At 40.0% G+C, this 24,160-nt stretch overlaps 2 protein-coding genes across 2 annotated transcripts; one reads left to right on the top strand and one right to left on the bottom strand.

Moving 5' to 3' along the window:
- Positions 1-626: 626 nt before the first annotated feature.
- On the top strand, positions 627-1,852 carry vcpkmt (valosin containing protein lysine (K) methyltransferase). The gene is made up of 5 exons (XM_085143313.1): positions 627-908; positions 1,062-1,175; positions 1,278-1,350; positions 1,462-1,581; positions 1,665-1,852. Exons 1-5 carry the CDS (start codon positions 652-654, stop codon positions 1,767-1,769), a joined length of 669 nt encoding a protein of 222 aa, XP_084999439.1. The 5' UTR covers positions 627-651; the 3' UTR covers positions 1,770-1,852.
- Positions 1,853-9,314: 7,462 nt separating this feature from the next.
- arf6b (ADP-ribosylation factor 6b) lies at positions 9,315-12,171 on the bottom strand. The gene is made up of 2 exons (XM_085143314.1): positions 11,791-12,171; positions 9,315-11,540 (listed from the first exon to the last, which is right to left on the bottom strand). Exon 2 carries the CDS (start codon positions 10,892-10,894, stop codon positions 10,367-10,369), a length of 528 nt encoding a protein of 175 aa, XP_084999440.1. The 5' UTR covers positions 10,895-11,540; positions 11,791-12,171; the 3' UTR covers positions 9,315-10,366.
- Between the last annotated feature and the right edge of the window lie 11,989 nt (positions 12,172-24,160).

The raw sequence follows: 24,160 nt of genomic DNA, 5'->3' as shown, positions 1-24,160 counted from the left end.
CAAAAAAAAACTACAAATAAATAAACAAATAAATGTACAAAAAATTCACTTCAAGTCGGGAAGACACAAAACAATTATTATTATTATTATTATTATTATTATTATTATTATTATTATTATTATTTAATGTTGTTGTTGTTGTTATTATGAGGTCAAAAGAAAATAAGAAAAAAAGAAGAAATCCCTATAAGCCTTCACTCTCTAAAAGAAACCATGGTTCTTGGTACGCTTCAAATAATTTTAAATAATTTTAAAATGTGCTACGGTAGAAGGACCCGCTAATCATCGCTCACGTTCATGTCTTTAATTTAATTAAATTTAGCTGTATCTTATTTTTTTATTTTTTGCAACTTTTGTTTAAATTCTGTTTGATTTTTTGCTATTAAAATTTAATTTTAATTGTATTTTTAAAAAAATAAATATTAAGATAAGTATTTCTTGTCGTATCTTATATTTTTGTGATGCCATAGACTTTTCATTGTTTATGATTGTATTTTTAAAATAATGAAATAGAAATATTAGAAATACATAACTTTTTTAAAGCATCAAGCACAACTCTGTGCACCAGTCCTAATGTTAGGCGAGGTAAGTCTTTTATTTAAAAAAATATATAAGACCGGAAGTTCTATTTCTGTTTCTGTTTTGGCCAACATGGCGGCTAAGGCGGACGAGAATGAATATTTTGTCAGAGAAATAGACAGAAACGACGGTTGTGCCCTAAAAGTTAAGCAGTGCTTCTTGGGAGATGTTGGCTGCGTTGTGTGGGATGCAGCTATTGTTCTCGCAAAGTATTTAGAGACAAAGCAGTTTTACGATCCGTCTTCAGGTGTGAACGTTTGGTCTGGTAGGACTGTGTTAGAGTTGGGAGCTGGTACGGGAGTAGTTGGTCTTATGGTAGCAACGCTAGGGTGAGTTGTTTTTTTATATGTGATCTTAGTGTTGTGTTTAAATATCAAAATATTTAAACGTCATTCATTGCACTACTACTATGTTTTAGTAATCATATGGGAAAAGTCAGTATTGGTGATTTATTTATATTTTTTAAAACAAAATTCCTGCAGAGCACAGGTAATAGTAACAGACCTAGAAGATTTACAGACCCTGTTGAAGATGAACATCCACGAAAACCAGGCGCTTATTAGCAGTGGATCCATAACTGCCAAGGTACTGAAATGGTTTGTACTTACATTTCCTATTTGTCTTATGATATAAATTTCACAGTAATACTTCAGCAGGACATTCAGCATATGCTTAATATTTTATTTCCACTATTACAGGGGTGAAGATGTGTCTGAATTTTTGCCTCACCCAGATTATGTCCTTATGGCAGATTGCATCTATTATGAGCAGGTACTTTCCTGTAGTTTTCAATCCATTATGATCCCCTACAAGATTGCAACATTACAATCATTCTGAAAAAGTGTTGTATGTCTCATTGTGAGTCATCTTATTTCCATACAGTCAATTGTTCCACTGGTGGAGAGCTTGAAGCTGCTTTGTGGACCAAAGACCTGCATTGTTTGCTGCTATGAGCAGCGCACTGAGGGTGTCAACCCAGAAGTGGAAAGGCAGTTTTTTGAGGTTAGATTATGTTTTTATTTCCACAAACTAAGTGGAGATATTTGTCATAGCTATCGTCTGACCTGCTCTCATTTCTTTTTAAGTTGCTGCAACAGAACTTCTGCTGTGAGGAGATTCCTTCAGAGAAACAAGACCCAGAATTTAGCAGTCCAGACATCCACATTCTGAACATTCGAAGAAAAGCCTGATTATCGGACTCCGATTGTGACATAGAAACTTGGAACAGTGTACTGAGCTTGTTTAAGATATTAAATTTTTTTAACTTTTTAAAGGGAAGCATGCTGTTAAATTACTGTGTGTGTTATTTGACTGGAGCACACATGATTAAATCAACACACAGACACTATTTTTTCCTGCTCTTTAAAACAGTAGAGTTCTCTTTCAGTCCATGTAGTTCTGTTGCTGTGAAGCTAGATGGCAGACATGTGAAGGACAGATCGGAGAAACAAGTGCATTGTTTGAGCAAGAGGCAACATCCCCCTGGGCCTTTTCAGTTCGTCTTGTTTACACAAAATACAGTTAAGCAGATGTGAAAGTGAAGCCTTTACGCCCTAGGCATCTGCAAAAAGCTGCAAACATGAAACCTATTGGACTTCTGCTCTTGAGCACAGACATATTTTCCCATTGTATACCATTAAACTTGGAATATTTAGCAAGTGATAATTAAATAATTGGATAATATGTACAATTACATGTTTACATAAAAATATTGACAACTTCATGCAGAAATAAGCACCTGATGACAGTGATAAGTGGTGTTTAGAGTGGTTTTCTTTGTGATTTTCATCTTGTGAATTATGTAAATTCAGACACTTGTAAGAAGTAGTTGCTTAAAATCTGAAACTTAGGAAAGGATTTAATTGTGTGCACTGATTCATTAAAGAGCCTGGCTGCTCGCTCAACAATTAAATATGAAGATGTGAAGACAGTTTTGTTAACTTTTCATATGAAGTGAGGTTAGGGTAACAAATTGAATGTATAACTAAAAATTTCAATCTATATCTTTATGTGGGGTCCCCAATCTTTAAAAATGGAGGACAACAGAGATCTGCAATGCCAGCTTTTGCCGTCCATGTGAGGGGAATTCCACTCAAAGCCCCAGATTAGGTGGAAGATTATGGTTCCTTTTCAAGCATAAAACCATGAAGTACGCCCCATACTCCCACAGGCATGCAGGGGCCCCTCACAGCCTTTCATGCTGCTGTCTGTTTACACAGTAGAGCTGTAGGGTAATGAGCACGTTGTCCTCAAACACTCAGGCCAAGTAAAATGTTAATACTGAAGTTGACAGGATGAGATCCCCCTAAATACTCAAATTGATTTATGAAAGAAATAGTACAATAGATCCAAGTTTGATTACACATTAATGAAATGGTCCAACGTGATCACTGGATGAATGCAACACTTACCTATTTTAATAGGCAGAAAAGCCCACTGTATATAAATTTCCCTGAGAGTTGGCGTTATTAGTAGAGCAGAGCAGTGGCTAATAATACTACAGGCGCAGGTGCTTTAGCTTTGTGTATAGAGTCAACATGAAATCAGAATACTTATAATGATTGAAATCAATCAATCTGAAAACATGAAGAAAATTGTATGTGTATACCTTTCTATTCCAGATAACAAACCAGTTAACCAGTCTCTTCTAACTGTACATGTGAATGTTTAAAATGAGCATTTGATCAAGAGAGGCAGAGGTGTGGTGCGATCGAATCAGATTACAGATGTTGGTCGACGAGAATGCCTATGAAGAAAGGAGCAAGTGAGTTTAATTCCCTTTTTATTTTTTATTTACAGTTACTATAAATAAATACAGCGGATCATGTAAGATAATCATTCCCTGTGGCCCTCCTGTGCCACTCTCACTTGCACATTGTGCAGCTGGACCGTTACAGTCAGAATTAACTTGCGGTTAAGGTCTGCTTTGGTTTGGCTGGGACACGTTTGCCTAATTAATTTGACTCACAGCTGGTAATAAGTCCATGCCTCCCAGTGTGGTGGGGACAGGACCCAGAGGGGTTACTGAGGAGATTAGAGGGGTAAAGGGGAGCTGTATTATTCTGTGTCAACACTTTCTTCCCCACCCCATCCATGGGTCTTCCACTTAAGTAACTCAAAATATATTTCCCCATCCCTGGTGTTTTCCTTAAATGTTAACCAAAAATAATTAAAACGGTGTAGTTGTGCTGTTCCTGTGGATGACTAATTAGGCTCACACAACAGGGGAATAGGAAGGCCCACTGTAAATGAGGACAGCCCACAGTGAAGCAGCGGCAGTGTCTCGGTAATCTGTTATCATATATATCAGACACACATGCACATTACTGTGGATTCTGGTAACCATCAAGACAGAATGGGGGCATTTTCTGCCAACAGATGGTGCTATAAGTAGGAATAACTCTTAATGGTGTAGAAAACCTGTATTTGGAATACAAGTCCATAGTATCTCATGCATGCTGGGATTTTTTTGTTTAAAAAAAAAAAAAAGTTTAATTATTGTCTTGGGCTAGTCAACACCTGCAATGGATTTCATAATCAGCATTCTTGTAAAACAATTTAACATGAGGTAGCAGTGCAGCACTCCCCCCAATACCAGATGGGTGGAGGAGAGTCTGACTCCAGCAGTCCGTGTGGTGTGCTCAACTCTGCTGCATCACAGCCAAGTGACACAGAGGATCCTTTGTGTCACCATCATCACGCTGCCTGGAGCCAAGAGACACTGCTCCAGAAAGGAAGACTCATTTTCTCGCAAACTTTAAGGGAGTGGCTCAAGAATAGACATCAAACGAGGCTAATTAAAAATAGAAGAAGGCCTGCATGAAAGAGTGACTTCTCTGATTCCGCAAAGGTGTATCCACAGACATAGACATAGACCCCCCCCTCCATTTTACATAGCAATCTGAGCCCGACTGAACTTTACGGTGCACCAAGAGGGAGCAGGCCAGACCTCGCTTACCAAGCACTGTATTTGTTTCTTTCAGCTATCTCTTTATCCTCATCTGGAAAGATGGGACACAACAATGCTAATAATCTGCAGCACTCATTGTTCATTGGATCTGAGAGCAAGAGGTGGTACTGTGCCAGGGAAGCCCAATGGGACAACTAGCTTATAGAAACACAATGCTTCCCCCCCCCCCCCCCAAACACACCCCTGCAGGGGAACAGGGGGAGGGCGGGGGTGCTGTTAAGACAGCTGTGCTGCAGTTGAGAGGGGAGTACTGTGAGAATACTGCACACACTTTACTCTCCTTTCATCCCTGTTAGTGCACTAATGTCAGCGCTATGCCTGTAATGACATTTGTTAATCAAAGATCATTTGATTGTCTTTGTAGGCAATATTAGGTTTTACAATAATATGCATAATATGCATGTGCAAGTATATATACATATATACATATGTGCAGTGTATGTGACACAGTCATGGTCATTTACTGATGTCAGCAAAAAAATGTAGTAGTAGTTTATTGATCCCTTGGTTGAAATACCAAAGTTCCTGTGACTTCACTTCCTGTGACTGCTGTCTCCACGGCATACTAGTGCAGTGATGAATTTGTCATTTTAAAGATGTTTGGTGGTCCAGGACAGAAGGAAGAATTTTAGAGCAGGGAAGCAGTGTAGCTGTGTGCTTTTGTGTAAAGTTTCCCCGAGTCATTACCTCATAACAGTCTGAATCCAGACTGTGTGCGTGAGTGAGTGAGTGTGTGTCGCATCACCCGGCTCGCCACAGATCTGAGACTTCCTTCCAAACCCAAATTGTTGTTTAATCCAGATGCACTGTCACGCGAAACACTGACTCTGCTGTAATTACAGCGATCTTGTCACATACACAGATGTAGTCAGTCATGGAGTGTGACGGCGAGCTCCTGAGGAAAGTCTCTGAGTTCACTTTGCATGGATCTTCATCATCCTGTCAGCGAGTGTGTGAAGGCTGTGGGTGACTCCATGCGGTTGGTGGATACTGCTCCTGGGTGAATGACTGCTGTCTATAGTAGTACACACTGCAGTGTTAGAATCACTGCTTAGTGGCTCATCCTTTAACACTGTGGAGGTTTGTCATGTGGCATCAGCATAGCAGATGCCACATGACAAAGGTCAGTGTTCTGTGTACTGTATGAATAGGCCTTAGGCCAATGCATTAAATAAGCAACTAATCTAAAAAGAAAATCAAACTGATTTCATTTTACTTCAGAAACAGACTTAAATTTCTGTTTCTTGCAAGCAAGATGCTCGAGAGGCCTCAAGCTGCAGCACCATTTATGCCTGCCCCTCCTCCTCCCAGTCTGTAGCACTTCTGACACCTGAAAGCAACGATGGTTAACACTCTTTACTCTATTTGTGGTGCTGTTCAAAAAGCACAGTTCAACTGGTGCACACAAACATTTTATCACTTTTCAAGAGTACTCTCTGGACACATTTATGTGTAACGGAAAATAAATAGCAGCTCTGAGGTTTAAAAAAAAATAACTGAACAGATTGGATGCCAGCCAGCGAAACGGTTTTCTTTGTGACCTAAATTAGTTAATGCCTGCATGAGCACTTTGTCTGTGCAATAACAAACAAATTGGATATGTCAGGTGGACTTCCAACACTTAACAGTCATTTTCTTGTTCTCTGAATTTGCAGTTTCACCACAGTAAGTAACCCTCACTTCAGATATGAATGGAATGTGTTTTGGACTTATGCCCAGAGTGCACCTTGGATATCACAGCCTCATATTTTCAACCTCATGTAACTGGTCTGCACTGCACAGCATTACTCACTATCAAAACCACAACATGCTTGTAGGAAACCTCATTTATGAGCAAAACCTACTCCAAAACACCTGCAATCAAAACAAATTCCAGCCCCAGCTACGGTACCGAAAGAGAAATGCAGCATTTACCATGGCATTCTACAGTGTTAACCTCAACAGGAAACCTAAAACGACTTTCAGCCACTTCCGGACCCGTTTTAAACTGAGCTCTGTGCAGTTCATTATTAACAACGCACTCAAAGAAGGGGCACGGGATTTAACCAGAGGACAGAGAGCAAGTGATAGAGGGTAGTTTCATAACCAAAGAGGCTGTTTTATTGTCCCTGAGAATAAGCCACTGAACTAAGCTCTGCAAACCGTGGCTTAAAGTAGGTGTTCCCTCCTACCATTTGGCAGATAAATAATAATGGTGTTTAGTTTTGTGCATGCATCTCAAATCCTTGAGTGATTAGCTAGAAGGGTGTGGCTGTCGTCCTGCAGGCCAACATTAAAGTGGCGATGACTATATTCAGGGCCTGCAGTCTGAAAATGAGCATTGTGAAGGTAGCACCTACCTTCACAAATGTTATCTGCAGCTGGAGTTTAGAGGAAGTGAAGACAAGTGAGGAAGACAAACCACACCCCTGAAAACCACAAGCACAATTCAATTCTAAGCATGGGAGGAGTACAGCTACAATACTACCCACAACAGATTCTCCTGAGTAGTTTAAAAACTTTTGAAGTTGACTAATGAAGGACAAGCCGTTATTGTTTAAAAAAAAAAAAAAAGGTATTCCAATATTGCAGAACTTGACTTGCAAAGATTAGGTTATCTTTCGATTTCTCCCCACTCTTCCTCTTTCCATAAAGAGTAGAGGAACTCATTGGAAACGTGCAGCAGCCAGCCACCAGTGTGATACCAAAAACACCAGGCCACACTGGCAGAGGTCCCATCAGGCCGTTGTCCTGGGAACCACACCAACAAACACGCGTTTTGGCGGGCTAAGACAAATCTGTCATACACATTCTTGCACAGATCAGTGGAAGTTTAAGCCCTACTTATTCTGCAAATTATGACACTGGTGACTCATGAGAAACAAGTGCTGATTATCCTCATTTGCTGGTGTGGTCCTGACAGAACCTGTTTCTTTGCTGCTGTAAAAACAGTCAAATTTGCTACTTTTTTTTTTTTTTTTGCAAAACCTGACAACCCTAATGCTTCATAAAAAAGAAGAACAAGCTTCATTATTCATTATTTCTGTGACCTAACACCCATTTCTAACCTATCCTCCCAGGAAATGTAAGGAATTTTTGCTGAGCGCAGAAGGAGTTGACAGAAGGGCCGGGAGGTCTCATCTTTACAGAGAAGAGGTCATAAAACCTGCTTACACTCTCTGTCCTTGCCCCAGGGCCCAAGTGTTGCCAATAAAGCTGTGAGGATCATATGGTTGTAATGAAGTGGTGGGAACCAAAGTGGCCATTACAGCCCAATTAAGCTGCCATCAGTGTCTAATGAAGGCCCTAGACCTAGCTCTTACTGAAAGCAACTATTTACATGTACCCTTTGAATACTTTGACTGAGTGTTTGTAGCTGATCATAAATCACTGCTGCATTACGTATGTGGGTTGTCTGAAACATCAGTAGAAGCAGAGTCATATTGATGTCACCTGACCTGTCTGACGGAAACCTCCGTTGTGCTAAAGCAAACATCCCGAGGCCCCTGCAGCAACGCACTAAACACCAAATTTTCCACAAAACATGATAAAAAGAAAGACAAAAGATAATACATATGAAACAGAATGCATCACCTTGCAGTAAATGCAAACGTGCACTTTATGACTAGCTTTCATAGTGTCAGTTTCAATGGAAAAGACACAAGGTCATGCTGAGCCAAAAAACTCTAGGACATCTGTAGAATAATGCTAGCTAACCTTTTGTTGCTCTAAACACAGCAGCTAGATGATTTGTGAACACCAGCAGTGCTGTCTTTGGCAAAAAAACGTTTCAATGGAAACATTTGTTTTCCATGTCCTAACTGACAAATTCAAATATTTACAAGACATACTTTGCAAAAATATATTCTATGAGGAGTACTAACCCCTAAACATTTCAGTGACAATGTAGTGTACAACTATGTCTGCTTAAACTAGGAAATAGTGCATACAAGCAGCAAGAAAGTCCATGTTTTAGAAGTATGAATTGAACAGACTGCACAACTATTCCTAGTCTGCTAGTTGGTACTTATGTTTGTGTTTATCTTGTAAGAGTACACACTGATTATTCATGGTACTTCCCTTGTTATGCAGCTTTTGGCATTTTCAAAGGATGTAGAAATGATCTTAACGCGGTCATGAGAGGCTCCTTAAAAAGTAGGACATCTGTTCCCATCAGCAGTTTCTCCGCTATATCCAACAGGCAAACTATATTTTCACTTAATCACAGAGCATTACTCAGACACAGAGTTTTCATTTCTGAACAGCAGGGCTTCTATTAGGCAGCTTGAATAAAAGCAACCAAGACTTTTTTTAAACTGCTGGTCCCAAGCAAAGGCAGACTCAGGAAGTTACAACTGACAGCTCAGCATCAACTTAACTATGGCTCACAAGCAACATGCAACATTCAAAAAGAATTCGCAATTCAGCTGTACATCTCCGCTGCCCTTCCAAATGCCATGCAAACTACCATGTGGCTCTGTTGTTGTTCCAAAAAGAACAGCAGTCGGGACTTCCTGTTTTGTACATTCCCCCCCCCCGCCCCTCATTTACTGGCAAGGGAACTGAGGCCAGCAACTTAGTCTAAGGGGTGAACATATAAACATTTATGGAGTATACCACTAAGCAGAGGGAGAATTTTTAACACTTGAATTGTAAGCTTGAGCTTCTCACACATTGAAACAAACTTCCTATTACATGTTTCTGCTTTTAAAGGTTTACCAAAACCTGAAAATGTTTCGTCAACCACCAACTACATTTACTCTTGAAAAAACAGAGACATATAAGATTTAAAATCACTTTTTTAATAAGACATTACAATGACATTGTTCTGTACATGGTACCCCCAGTCAAAATAGGAGTAAGAGCTGCCCCACAAGGTGTCATTTAACATTTCACCAGTAAGCAGCTCCCTCTGACTGCGTGACAGATGGATTCTGATGTAGGGTTAATGTACTTTCGTACTCATGCTACAGATATAGGCTATCATATAATGTCCCATTGCTGAGGCTAATCAACTGTGGTATCAGATTGAGAGCTCAGAACTGAATGACATTCCTTTGGAAAGATTGAGTCGACAGACTACGCATTACCCAAAAACCAAAAATGCATCCCGACAAGCATGTTTAAAAGTTACTGGAGGCCTATTTGTTGAATATTCAGCACAATTAGGTATCAAGACATGACACAAAAAGGTCAATCAGTTAAATATATAGCCCACATAAGGGTACTGAGAGGGGTAACAAAACATGTCCAAAGTCATTCTTTTCCCTCCTCTGATGCCCCAACTGGTGAGAATGAAATGTAAGCATTGGTGAAAATTTTTTTTCTCAATACCATTGAGAATGAATACTTTTCATCACAGTACTGTCTTAAAACAAATGTCAAAGTCCTCCATGTAGGCTACATAACATTAAAGAGCTCACCTTAGAAGAAGAAAAAAAAAATCCAAGTTCAATGCAACAGAGACCGAGAAACCTTGAAACAAGCTTTAGTCCAAGAATTAAGATAAAAACTTCAGCTTCATTAGAAAAATTATACAAAACAGGAGAAAGAATAGGCAAAGGCGGTGATTTCTGTGGCTTCAACCTTAGGACCAATTAACTCAATATTCATCAAGCAAGCCCCAGAAATAATGAATGTGATATAGGCCTGCTACAGAGTACAAGCGAACTTTAAGCCGGCAAACCCAGTTAGAGATAAATTAGTCATGGGGTAAACATAGTATTAAAAAATAAATGGGAAATAATCAACTTTTCTTAACCATACTCATTTTGAGAAGTTATTTGTTACTTGCAACTTTATTATAGTTTTGACCTAAAACAGTCAGCAACTCAATCATTAAGATTTGTAATTTGAGGTTAGCCATGTCAAGCCCTCATATAGTCCATCACCTGTGGTCGCACAGGAGGGCTGAACATACCAATTCCTATCTCTGATGCGGGTCAATCCGAGCTTCTCTTGGATTTCGTGTGGCTTCATGGCATCCGGAAGGTCTTGCTTATTGGCGAATATCAAGATGATGGCATCCCTCATCTCCCGGTCATTAATGATGCGGTGAAGTTCCTGCCTTGCTTCGTCGATGCGATCCCTGTCCGCGCAATCCACCACAAAAATTAACCCTTGGGTGCCCGTGTAGTAGTGTCGCCACAGGGGGCGAATCTTATCCTGGCCTCCAACATCCCATACGTTGAACTTGACGTTTTTGTAGGTCACAGTTTCCACATTGAAGCCGACTGTAGGGATTGTGGTGACAGACTGTCCGAGTTTCAGTTTGTAAAGGATTGTTGTCTTTCCAGCAGCATCAAGTCCAAGCATCAATATTCTCATCTCCTTGTTGCCAAATATTTTTGAGAGCATTTTCCCCATTTTGAACTCTTGTGCATATATATTCTGCGCCTACTGAGAAAAGTTTCAGATACCGTTTTGGTAATTACTCACTTAGATTACAACTTCAGTTTTTATAATATATTTACTGGTGGAAACATGTCTCTGAAGAGTGACTGAAGGTTAGAAAGTCAAAAGTCCTTAAGCATGTCAAACCTTATCAGGACTTCGGGACTTCTCGTTAAAGTCTGTCAGGATCCTGTTGAGAGCGGGGTCATTTACCTTCAGTAAATCACACGGGTTTCGGGGCCTATACACAACATGGCACGGTGAGGTTAAGAACTTGACACCAGCGGCTGCTGTGCGTTCATTGTATTGTGTAAAACAACACAAAGCGGTGTGTGAAATTTGGGCAGAGTCGATTTAAAAAGTGAAGGGTAGTAGACGCTGTGAGTATAGGCCTCCCCTCAAAAAGCCGCGGTACTTGTGAATTCCTTGTGGTGTCTGTGTCTGGCGGTCCTCTTCGCCGGGTGCGCCCTTGTTCTTTACCAAAGGAGAAAAGCTGCTTTCTGCGGCTACTCCATCAAGCGCTGTGCGGGGAAACTTTGCCGTGCGGGAAGGGACGACTTCGAGAATAACCTCTGTGACTCAGCAGCACATGTACCCACTCGCGTAACTCCTGTCCCCCCTGAAATGAGATTCGGTGGGAGGGTCAGACATGAAAAATTAGCTAGCTATCGCTCGTGGCTGTTTCACACAGGTAGTAGGCTAACATTAGCTAGCTTGTTGCCTAGCTAGCTAGCCGCGGGCTAACTAGCTAACGGTAGTTAGCTTAAGAAAACTAATCTTATCTGGACGAATAATACACACGTCAATGACAAAATGTCTGGGACATATCTTTATCGGTTAAACTGTTAATTCCAATACAAGTTACCTACCTCTTATCTATCACTCCTTTCTCCAGAAATACACCCAGCTCTCGCCTTTCTCCTTTGAGTGGAGCTGGTCGCAGTGCTGCTACACCGGAAAGGTGTGGAGCTGCATTAACAGCCACTTCCTCCCGTCTGCTTCATTCAGCTACTGCCGCCTAGTACAGCACTGACTGTCTGGGTCATGAGGATAAACTATAGACAGTATGAAAACGCCGTTTACAATCAAATTTCACTTCTGAAATAAAAATAAAACGTAATCTGACGCTGCTTTCTTTTACGCCGTAAGTTAACAGTAAATTAGCTAATAACAATTAAGGTAACGCCTCAACGTGATTCCTTATTCCAAACTGTTTCCAATAACGACAATAGTATAACGTTATATATGAAAATGTTCTTTGTTAACACACATAAATAGAAATACACTCCATGCCTAACATGTTCAGTTCCCAATGTTTCTATCTGATAAGTCTACTGACGTTGTAGTAATGTTAATTAAAGTAAAGTAACATCGCCCCCTTGTGGCTGTTTAAAGTTGCTATCCAAACGTGTGATTGGCAATCATTTTGTGCAGTTCTCTTTGTCTGTCCTCTGTTGTGTGGGATGCAGCAGGACAGGTGTTTTACTAACCTTTGCTGCGTTCGTTGCTGCCGCTATATAACCATGTGGAGAAAAAATGTCTTGCATTTACTGGATTTATATGCAAACACTAGTGAACCAGCATGCATCCACAGTGCACCACTGATATCTGTCTGCACTGACAAATGTACTTAAACCTTTAATGAAATAGTTTATGAAAGCACAGTGATTTTATTAGATGTTAAAATCAACCTGTACACTTTAAATTGTCTATAAAATAGTCTAGGAGCACAATGGTCCTTTTTTAATTGTAAAATGAACAGTGTTTAAAACCACAGTAACTCTGGAGATTTGATCATTTGCCCAGACTGCAAGTAATCAGACCCATGGTCAGGCAGGTGATTCAAGAATCTCATAGTGGTGTGAAACAGGCCTTAGACAGAATAATGTTTTTAGTAAAGGTCACATGAAAGCTTGCTTGGGGTTTAGCAAACAAGAAGGAATGTCTGGTTAAAAATCAACTCTTTAAGCAAAACTCCAAATACTTTGCCTGCAGTACAAAAATCACTGCCATTCTACGGATGAAACCCAGTGTGAGTAGCATTCAAGGAAAAATGAAGGAGTGACACTTTATAAAAATGTCACACCATTAACTATTAAGGCATTAGTAAGGCTCCAATTTATCATTTATAAGGCATTACTCCTCCCTAGTATGAAATTTATAAATACAGATAAAAATGTTTATATTTTTATGCATGTCCATTTAAAACAATAACCCTATAAAAAAGAAACAAAAAATAAAATCAGAATCAGAATACTTTATTAATCCCGAAGAAAATAAAGTCATGATGAATATTAAAAGATGGAATACTAGAATACAACAACTGCGGTGCCAAAAATAATGTAGCAGTATTTTGGGAATCCTGATTTTATTTACATTATGGCCATTAAATATTGCTATTTATTGATTTAATTCGGTAGCATCCTTGTTTTACAGGCTAGGGATTTTAAGATTCCATGGAAAATGCCCATTGATTTGGGATTCTCCACGATGAAGGAGAACCACTTCTTAACCTGATCACCTCTTTACCCCAAGGAGCTGCTCTGAGTTTTCACTGAATGGGAAGGAGGAGGCGATCATCCACTGCTTCTTTCATTTCAGCTGAGTTCACCTAATGTGAAAGCGCTTTGGAAATGAACGTGACTGGACTTAGCTGACTAAAGCTAGCTAACAGAATACAAAGCAGAGGAAAGTTGAACTTCAGGAACAAACTAAAGAAATTCCAACATCAGAGATATTTTTCTGTATTATCAGTTCAATGTGAGGGACGCTTTGTCTATGGCGTTTACACTTGTTTGTGAAGCTCTGTGAAATATCCACTATTTTTTGTGAAAACTATATTCATCTTTTATTTTAAATAAAGCAGCTTAAGTATATTTAAGTTAAATTACCCCGTGGCTCTAACTGGTTGGTGTATCTTTCGCTCTTAAACTCCTGTTACTAGTTAGACTCTGGTCCGACCTACACTTCAGTATTCTGTAAACCTCAGGTGGGTTATGTTTGAGTCTGGCACTAATTATTTCTACGTTCTATATCTCTCTGTGGGTTTTCTGAATCATTTTCTGTTGTGAGTACAGCCAAGACTTGTTCGAGTCTTAAGGTACTTTTATTTTCATTTATAAATGCTTTATAAGGCAAAAATAGTCCTCGCTTTAGATGAGGTCACGCAAAAATACTTAATTAATAACCAGTAATTGTGTGAATTAACCATGAATTACAATGTGAAATGAAGTATTTATCTTCTCCACCCATAAGATCTTGGTGTACTCAGCAAACCTTCAGACAAAAACTGGTTCAACCCAGGACAAATTGCGTGGACCTAAACACAAGCTGAACAATGTTGTGTAAGAAGTGCAATGCAGTGACGAGTGCTCAGACTTGCCCGGGAAACAACAGAATAACCACAGACACATGCACGACATAGACCTCAGGACCTCAGGATAGGACTCAGTAGCACTTAAAGGATAGAAAATATCCTTAGAGGTTACTAAATGTTCACATTTTAGACAGAGAAGACAGTTGGTTTGAGAGAGATGAGTAAAGATGGCCGTCTATGTCCACTGTGAGTGGCCAGCACTGAACATGGGTTGTGGTCTGTCATACTAACTATCAGCCATCTATGAGATGTCGGCTGTCTGGCGCCTCCATCCATCCATTCGCTTCCGCTTATCCTTTGCAGGGTCGCGGGGGGCGCTGGAGCCTATCCCAGCTGTCATAGGGCGAGAGGCGGGGTACACCCTGGACAGGTCGCCAGTCTGTCGCAGGGCCAACACACAGGGACAAACAACCATTCACATCTAGTAGTAATTTGGATTTTTCCAATTAACCTATCCCCACAAACTGCATGTCTTTGGACGGTGGGAGGAAGCCGGAGTACCCGGAGGGAACCCATGCAAACACGGAGAGAACATGCAAACTCCACACAGAAAGACCCCAGCCTGATGTTGGAATTGAACTCAGGACCTTCTTGCTGTGCGGCAACAGTGCTAACCACCGTGCCACCGTGCTGCCCTGTCTAGCGCCTCTTCTTAGGCAATTCAGCTCCCACTCACACCTTGACCCCTGCGACCTTAATGACTCAATGATGACAGGTTGGATCAACCACCTGCAGCACCACCTTCAAGGTAAAATCCCCACTTGGGTTAAATATCCAGTCCAGTTGCCTTCACCTAAAACACTTAACCCTGCAATGCCTGAACCAGGAAATAATTCCCAGAAAATGATTATTATTTTTTAAATGGAGTGCTTATTGAATCTTCTCTGGATCATATTTGCTACATCCAGCATTTTACTGCTTAAAAATGTATTGTGCAATTTATTATTATTATTATTATTTAAATAATTCTCAAATTAATTCTAATTCTCTTCAGTAACCTTTCTGAATACTTTATGAAGCAGCTTCATGTTTACTAGTAAGTTCATCGATTTTATTTATATAACACATTTAAAACCAAAAATCTTTACAATAGAAGAAACATGGTATTTACATAAAGTAACACAACAACAACTTTTCCTCCATCCACGTTTCCAGAGATCAGCTGCTTCCAGAAGCTTGACATACAGGTCTGTTTTCAGCTCAGATTTCAAGATAGTCACATTGATGCTTGTCTGAGGTTACTTGCGAGATCATTCCACAGTCTCGGCAAAGGCACACACAAGACACTTTACAGTTTTGATTACAAACAGCGCCAATTTATACCACACTCTCTAATGCACATAGAGCCACTGTAGGCTGGAGTAATCTGAACTCTCTTTTGTGTCCCAGTCAGTAATCTGGCTGCAGGATTTTGGACTAATTGTAGACGAGCAAGAGATGACTGAATAGCTCCAGTATACAGTGCATTACAGGAGTAGATGCAACAGAAGTATCCATGATTCTTTTCAGATGGGTTCTAAAAATAAAGATTTTATTCTGAAGAAAAATTGCTCAAAATTATCCAGAAGGCAAGAAATTGAGTTGTCCAGACTCCTTGACAACACAGTGTCCTCCTAATGATCAGGAATCTACCTTCATGCATAAGAGTCAGTAACTATAAAACAGTAAACATTTTTTAAATGAACTCCAAATGTTTTTTCTTTAGCTCTAAAACCAAAAAGTGGAGCGTGCCAGGCATCTTTGTGGTTGACCCGTAGGAAGTTGACCCTCTATTAATCATGTGCGTCATCACACTCACAGTTTCAACTTAAAAGGGCCCGATTTGTCTATGTCAGATAGTGCATGCTGAAATAATAATAATAATCAGTGTTGGGACTAACGCGTTATTAAGTAACGCGTTACAGTAACTACGTTATTATTCTGGTAACGAGCACGGTAACTAGTTATTATGCCAAAATCAGGAACGCGTTAGTCGTTACTGGGATTTAGATAGGGTCGTTACTCGTTACTTCGTGTGGTGGCTATCGCGGAGCTTCCACAGATTCAGTAACATTAGCAAGTGGTGGAGGCAGCAGGTGGATGAGAGAAAGGGGACGCAGAAGGAAAAGAGACCCGAGGCGGCCGCCGGTCCAAGTGTGAACTGAACTTCAGGTAAGAAGTTATGACCTGCAGGCTATCCGAGTCAGATATAAACCAAGTTTAGGTGGAGTTTATTTTCGTTATTCTGACTTTTTCCGTACTGCGTACTAGCTAGCATGACGGAGTTTCTATACAGCTGGGTGGGTGCTATGAAGTTAATCATGTTGAACTTTATTTTGTTCATAAGTTATTAGAGTTGCCAACTGTCCCGTCTGGTATTCCGATAAAATATTACGCGTTTCTTATTGAGGTGAAAAAGAACAGTTTGTCCCGTAATTCAGCTACAATGAAAAAGACACAAAGCTGGAGTTATTCTGTGTCTTTGCTGCACAGCTGCCTCTTCTTCTTTCATTCTCCCCCTCCCTCTCCCGTTTCTACTTCAATCATGAAAACTGATCAATGATCAGCTGATCGGCTCTCTTGTTTGTTTATCGCCCACTTTGCGCCAGAAAGAGGAAACCAGCCAATGTCACGTTAAACAACAGCAGCACGTTTAAGCTTGATCAGCAGTTGTTAGAATTTATTTAATATTAATTTCTAGTATCAGCTGATGTTTGCTGGAGCCACAGCTGCAAAAAAGCTGCTGGTCATGATGTCGGTTTGGTTATCTGGTGAGAGGGAAACATGAAGATGAAACCAGGAGATGTCCTTACTGAATCATCAGAGCTGAACAGGTGATGGAGAAACAGGTTTACCTTTTAGGTGACATGAATGAGTTGAAGGGAAGTTATGAACTGTTTCTGAGAGACAGATAACCCCAGGATCCTTTTTTATGAAGCTGACAGCTGGTAACTGTGCAGGTGCGGATCTAGCAAAGTTTTGCCAGGGGGGCCAGGTAGGGCATTAACAGGGAGAGGTGGGCACAAAGAAATACTTTTCTTTCTTATTCTCATTTAAAATGTCTAGCTTTTAAAAAATAATTATCTGAATCTTACAACAAACGATTGATAGATTGATGCATATATACCATCAAGACAGTGTACATCACTGTCACAACAGCGTTTGTTTTCATTCAAAGGCTTTATGAGTTTTCCTATAATGGCGGGCCGGTCTCTAGTCAAAACGCCCGGGCCGATTTTTTGTCCCAGTCCAGCCCTGTATGCAGCTCATCTGCAGTCTGGTGTTACCTATATCTTCCTATTCAGAAGGCAGAATTTCCGAGTTCTGAGTACAATCAAAGCACCACGACTGCAGTTTTTGTGTTGGATGTAAAAGGCGCACATGACGCTGTGACGTAGGCTAGAATCATGGCAGCGGTCAATGATGGTCCAGGCGTGGGATTTCTCTCGTGGAAATATGCACATTATCTTTTCCTTTCTATTGGTAGGTGGCACAGTGCACTTGTGGCAAGTAAGCAAGCTAGAAGACTGGCAAAGTTATGGAAGCAACACATTAATAAGAGAATTCTGAGTAAAACCAAAGTTACTTTCCCTAGTAACTAGTTACTTTGAAAGTAACGAGTAACTTGAAGTAACTGAGTTACTTTTGATAGAAGTAACTAGTAATGTAACTAAGTTACTATTTTAAAGTAACTTACCCAACACTGATAATAATGGATTGGATTTATATAGCGCTTTTCAAGGCACCCAAAGCGCTTTACAATGCCACTATTCATTCACACACTGGTGGAGGCAAGCTACAGTTGTAGCCACAGCTGCCCTGGGGCAGACTGACAGAAGCGAGGCTGCCATATCGCGCCATCGGCCCCTCTGGCCAACACCAGTAGGCGGTAGAGTGGACCGATCCGATATTACGTATCGGTATTGGTCCGATACTGACCCAAATTACTGGATCGGATATCGGCGAGAAATAAAAAATGTAATCAATCCATTAAATATCAAAAAAGCACCTCCCAAAACTTGCTACAAGGCGTAACTCGCCTCATAACCGTAGCACGTTGCAGCAGTATGCATCATGTGATAGAGTGGCTGTGTGTATTTGTAGCATTGGTAGCATCGCTACCAAACCGAGGAAGTTTTCCCAGAGAGAAGTAAAGCAAGTGTGTAAGTTCATCTCTGAATGTTTGTAAAGCATTCCCGCGTTAAGCTTAACAACCGATATATGGAGCGACTGCCCCTCTCTCTCTCTCCTGCTGCTGCTACTTCAATGTGAAACTGCTTAATGATCAGCTGATCGGCTTTTCTGTCGCGAGTCCGTCTCTCTTCTTTGTTTTTGGTCCACTTCTCACCAGAAAGAGGAAACCAGCGGCTGAACAACAGCAGCACGTTTAAGCTTGACAAGCTGTTGTTAGAATTTATTTAATATTACTTTCTACCAGGGGCGATTCTAGGATCAGAGCTCTGGGGGTGCTGAGCACCCAGAGAGCTGCCCATCCAGGCAAGGTAAACTTTACTCATCACAATGAGACTTCTTCCCCGTCTCTGTCAGTCCCTGCATCCCTAAATGCCTCCAGTTGTCCCGAGTTCTCTCTGACTGCCTCCTTGGTGCATTTAAACCCCTGTTCCTCCCTGTCCTCATCGTCTGTTGTCTTCATCTCCATTATCAGTCATCATAATTTTACCTTCTCTGTGCAAGTCTGCAAATTTCTTTATTAAATCATAAGTTTCTTAAATTCATCAAGTCTCTCTGTGCCTGGGTCCTCGTCACAAAACATGACATCACTGTTTTGTACATTTTAACACAATTTAATCCCCACATTTTTGAAAGAATAGCAAAACACTTTTTTGAAAAGTCTGTAACAAAACCATAAAATCTGATCAAGGTTATTAAAATGCTGCCAAAGAAGAATGGATTGGAATTTAAAAAAAAATACATATCCTAACCTTAATTACTGGGGAAAAATGATAAATGATGCTCATAGTGAGTAAAAAGTAAACTGTGTGCATTTTTTGGACAGAGATTCACTTCTAATGTGTATGTATAATACAATACAGATACATAAAAAATACACTCCAAAAATAGAAGAGTCCTTGAAATATACAAAATATTATTAGAAAATGGAGACACTTGGCCTTTGGTACAATGTATACAATGTATGAAAATATCTTTACTGCAGATACTACTATGGCTCTGCAGATTTTTTTGGTGGTCAAGTCTCTCACGCATCTCTTTCTCAACTGACATCACAGCCAGGTGCTAGAGTCTGCTTTGACCCATGGTCCTTCTCAGCCAGGTATGGAGCTGACTCAAGACACTAAAAGACCTTTCACAGCTACAGCTGCTAACTGGGTTTGTTTCGGCAAACTGAATAACAGTTTTCAGTTTGGGGAAGATCTGATTATCCAGAAGATTGTACAATGTTAACATATCTGGAATGGCACCAGCCTCACTCTTGAGCTTTATAAAGTCTTTGGCAACCGTGACTTCCTCTGACTGAAGCTCAATATGGTAATGCAGTGCCAGGGCTGACAACCCAGTTTTTTTTGCAGATTCTGTATAGCAGCTTTAATATAGGGAGAACACAACTTCCAGATTGTATGAGTTGTTTGTATTAGTTGTTTGTCTTTCTTTTTCTTTGCCAGTTTAACAGTTCTTGTTTTGCCTGTTAGTACTCCCTGTCTGTTTTCTTACCTGGTACTTCCTGATCTTGTACTTTGTCCTCATGTTCCCCTCTTTCCTCTCTCCCTCTTTGGACTGACAATCTGTACACACACACACACACACACACACACACACACACACACACACACAACAGGAGTTATAAGGTTAATGGGCATCCAGTCAGTTAGCTAGTTGGTACCTTGGGTTCAATATCGGCACATGCACATATGGCAAAATAACCAGTTTCTCTCATTACATTTCAAACAGGACAGTGGTAACAACAGCAGGCTATGGACAATGTTAAGTTTTAGATTTTAAATAGGCTGTATACATTTCAATGAGATCAACAGGGCAGTCAAATATTGCTAATTTTACTACAGAGCAAACATCGTCGGAAAACACGTTTTCAACTAGGGCTGCCACAAACGATTATTTTGATTCTAGGATCAGAGCTCTGGGGGTGCTGAGCACCCAGAGAGCTGCCCATCCAGGCAAGGTAAACTTTACTCATCACAATGAGACTTCTTCCCCGTCTCTGTCAGTCCCTGCATCCCTAAATGCCTCCAGTTGTCCCGAGTTCTCTCTGACTGCCTCCTTGGTGCATTTAAACCCCTGTTCCTCCCTGTCCTCATCGTCTGTTGTCTTCATCTCCATTATCAGTCATCATAATTTTACCTTCTCTGTGCAAGTCTGCAAATTTCTTTATTAAATCATAAGTTTCTTAAATTCATCAAGTCTCTCTGTGCCTGGGTCCTCGTCACAAAACATGACATCACTGTTTTGTACATTTTAACACAATTTAATCCCCACATTTTTGAAAGAATAGCAAAACACTTTTTTGAAAAGTCTGTAACAAAACCATAAAATCTGATCAAGGTTATTAAAATGCTGCCAAAGAAGAATGGATTGGAATTTAAAAAAAAATACATATCCTAACCTTAATTACTGGGGAAAAATGATAAATGATGCTCATAGTGAGTAAAAAGTAAACTGTGTGCATTTTTTGGACAGAGATTCACTTCTAATGTGTATGTATAATACAATACAGATACATAAAAAATACACTCCAAAAATAGAAGAGTCCTTGAAATATACAAAATATTATTAGAAAATGGAGACACTTGGCCTTTGGTACAATGTATACAATGTATGAAAATATCTTTACTGCAGATACTACTATGGCTCTGCAGATTTTTTCTTTTCTTTTAACCTATGTCGCCTCACCTTGAGGTTGGTAAATCTGTCTATCACATTTTGGTGGTCAAGTCTCTCACGCATCTCTTTCTCAACTGACATCACAGCCAGGTGCTGGAGTGTGCTTTGACCCGTGGTCCTTCTCAGCCAGGTATGGAGCTGACTCAAGACACTAAAAGACCTTTCACAGCTACAGCTGCTAACTGGGTTTGTTTCGGCAACCTGAATAACAGTTTTCAGTTTGGGGAAGATCTGATTATCCAGAAGATTGTACAATTTTAACATATCTGGAATGGCACCAGCCTCACTCTTGAGCTTTATAAAGTCTTTGGCAACCGTGACTTCCTCTGACTGAAGCTCAATATGGTAATGCAGTGCCAGGGCTGACAACCCAGTTATTTTTGCAGATTCTGTATAGCAGCTTTAATATAGGGAGAACACAACTTCCAGATTGTACGAGTTGTTTGTATTAGTTGTTTGTCTTTCTTTTTCTTTGCCAGTTTAACAGTTCTTGTTTTGCCTGTTAGTACTCCCTGTCTGTTTTCTTACCTGGTACTTCCTGATCTTGTACTTTGTCCTCATGTTCCCCTCTTTCCTCTCTCCCTCTTTGGACTGACAATCTGTACACACACACACACACACACACACACACACACACACACACACACACACACACACACACACACACACACACACACACACACACACACAACAGGAGTTATAAGGTTAATGGGCATCCAGTCAGTTAGCTAGTTGGTACCTTGGGTTCAATATCGGCACATGCACATATGGCAAAATAACCAGTTTCTCTCATTACATTTCAAACAGGACAGTGGTAACAACAGCAGGCTATGGACAATGTTAAGTTTTAGATTTTAAATAGGCTGTATACATTTCAATGAGATCAACAGGGCAGTCAAATATCGCTAATTTTACTACAGAGCAAACATTGTCGGAAAACACGTTTTCAACTAGGGCTGCCACAAACAATTATTTTGATAGTCGACTAGTCACCGATTATTTTTGCAATTAGTCGACTAATCAGATCATGCATCCATTGGATGTACAGCATACAGCTTATTGCACCAGCATGCATCTGCTCTCATATAACTATCATTAGCTTACAGCTCTAAGTGTTTAAGGTATGTGCTAACTAAAAATAAAGACAAGATGATAGTTTATTAAATTTGAATGAAATTTGCAGATTGTTTCAGTGAAGTTTAATAAACTCATTGTTATCTAAAATATTACGGGAAACCGGAGTATATTCTCGAGCATCTCACACTTCTGATAATCAGTTGTCTGCTTGACGTTTATTCAGCTGCGTAAAAACTATAACTTTAATCTCAGCCAAACCGATTTACTCAGGAACAAATAAAATACTAAAAAAGGTGGTCTCAGCCACCATCGCTTTGGCAGCAACAGCGCTAGAGCGAGTAGGAGAGAGCCGAGCTGGAACAAATCCTTTTGGGAGGGGGGAGGGGTTATCTATACTTTTGTTGTTAAAATGTTCCATCTCAATTAAGTACTGTATGCTTTTTATACTTTTAGTAGTGTGTCCCACAAACAGCAAATATTTTCAAAAAAAGTAAGACATCTTTGGGGGTGCTTTGATTCATTTTGGGGGTGCTGAAGCACCTCCAAAACTGGGCTAAAATCGCCCCTGATTTAATGTCTCACACACAGCCCTTCAAAAGGGGAGGGGGGCTGGCTGCTTCCAAATAGAGGACATTTCGTTCATAATGTTGTAAATCCCAGCCCATTATGTAGTCATGATTTGAATCCTGGGTTGTGTGAAATCTCAGAAATAAACCCTAGACAAAGTGAATCTGTGAATTAAGGTGTAGGTGTGTTAGGTTATGTTGTGGTGATCCTCGAGTTGGGGGATTTGTGTTCATACTGGAGTGCAAAATTAAAACCAAGATGGACAAGAAATGTTCAAAGCCATCAGGTCCTCAGTTTAGAAAAAAGAGAAAAGAGGAAGAGAAACGAGCAAAAGATGGAGATAAGCAGATGTGTCATTGGATAATGGCAGGTCATCCTGAAACAATCAGAATCAGAATCAAAACACTTTATTAATCCCTAAGGAAACTACGTGAATTACAGTTGCTCCAAGAAGAAATGGTAAAAATAGCAACTGTAACAGACTAAACTCCAAACAATACATTATGTTACAGATTTTAATATTAATTAGTCATTGTTAATTGTTGATTTGTCCTGTTCTCATTGTATGAGGAATTATGATGGCTGTTTGGTAGCTGTTTGCATACAATGCATCAATGCATACTCTCTCTGTCTTCATATGTGTGTGTCTGTGTGTGTTTTTCTGGCGAAATTCAGTATGGTTCCGACAACAGTTTTATGTTAATGTATAATGCTAAATATGTTTTATGTGTATGTGTGTGTGTGTGTGTGTGTGTGGGGGGGGGGCGCCAGAGGGAGTGTTCGCCCGGGGCGCCAAATGGGCTAGGACCGCCACTGCCACAAAGACATACTTTTCTTTCTTATTCTCATTTAAAATGTCTGGCTTTTAATAAATAATTATCTGACTCTTACGCCCAAAGTTTTAATCTGATGTAAAATATATAGAAGTCCATTACTGTATATAGTAACTGTTAAGTCTAATATACCCTAGTAAGCTATAGTACTTTTTCCTTTGGGAAAGTACCATCTGTGAATTCTGCAATTCTGTTGAAGAAAGATGAAAGAAAAGATGTTGAATCTATTTAATTATTCTTGAAAAATAATTTATTTCTGTGCATTTTTCCCCCTGCATCAAATTAAAGTTGATTATGTCAATTAAGAATCATGGGGTGGGGGGTGGTTCCCTATTTTTTTTTTGCTGGGAGTTTGCAACCCTATTAGTTAGGTTGCTTAATATTTCTGCTAAGTACTCTTTAAAATACCAGAATAGGGAGGATGGAGTAGGTTTAAGGTTATTAGATTGATCAGTATTGCTGAACTATGAAATATTTTGGGCGCAGTGTATTTTTTTACATACAGGTATAACAGAATAGCTTTAGTGTTGT

The sequence above is a fragment of the Neolamprologus multifasciatus genome, chromosome 19 (assembly GCF_963576455.1).
Source record: "Neolamprologus multifasciatus chromosome 19, fNeoMul1.2, whole genome shotgun sequence".
NCBI classification, from domain to species: Eukaryota; Metazoa; Chordata; class Actinopteri; order Cichliformes; family Cichlidae; genus Neolamprologus; species Neolamprologus multifasciatus.
This window is presented reverse-complemented; position numbering and strand designations above follow the sequence as displayed.

Excerpts from the sequence above, each read along its gene's own strand:
- vcpkmt (XM_085143313.1), top strand. The coding sequence starts at position 652 with ATGGCGGCTAAGGCGGACGAGAATGAATATTTTGTCAGAGAAATAGAC. Across the intron at positions 1,351-1,461 it reads ATTGCATCTATTATGAGCAG|TCAATTGTTCCACTGGTGGA; the intron begins GTACTTTCCTGT and ends ATTTCCATACAG. Across the intron at positions 1,582-1,664 it reads TGGAAAGGCAGTTTTTTGAG|TTGCTGCAACAGAACTTCTG; the intron begins GTTAGATTATGT and ends TTTCTTTTTAAG.
- arf6b (XM_085143314.1), bottom strand. The coding sequence starts at position 10,894 with ATGGGGAAAATGCTCTCAAAAATATTTGGCAACAAGGAGATGAGAATA.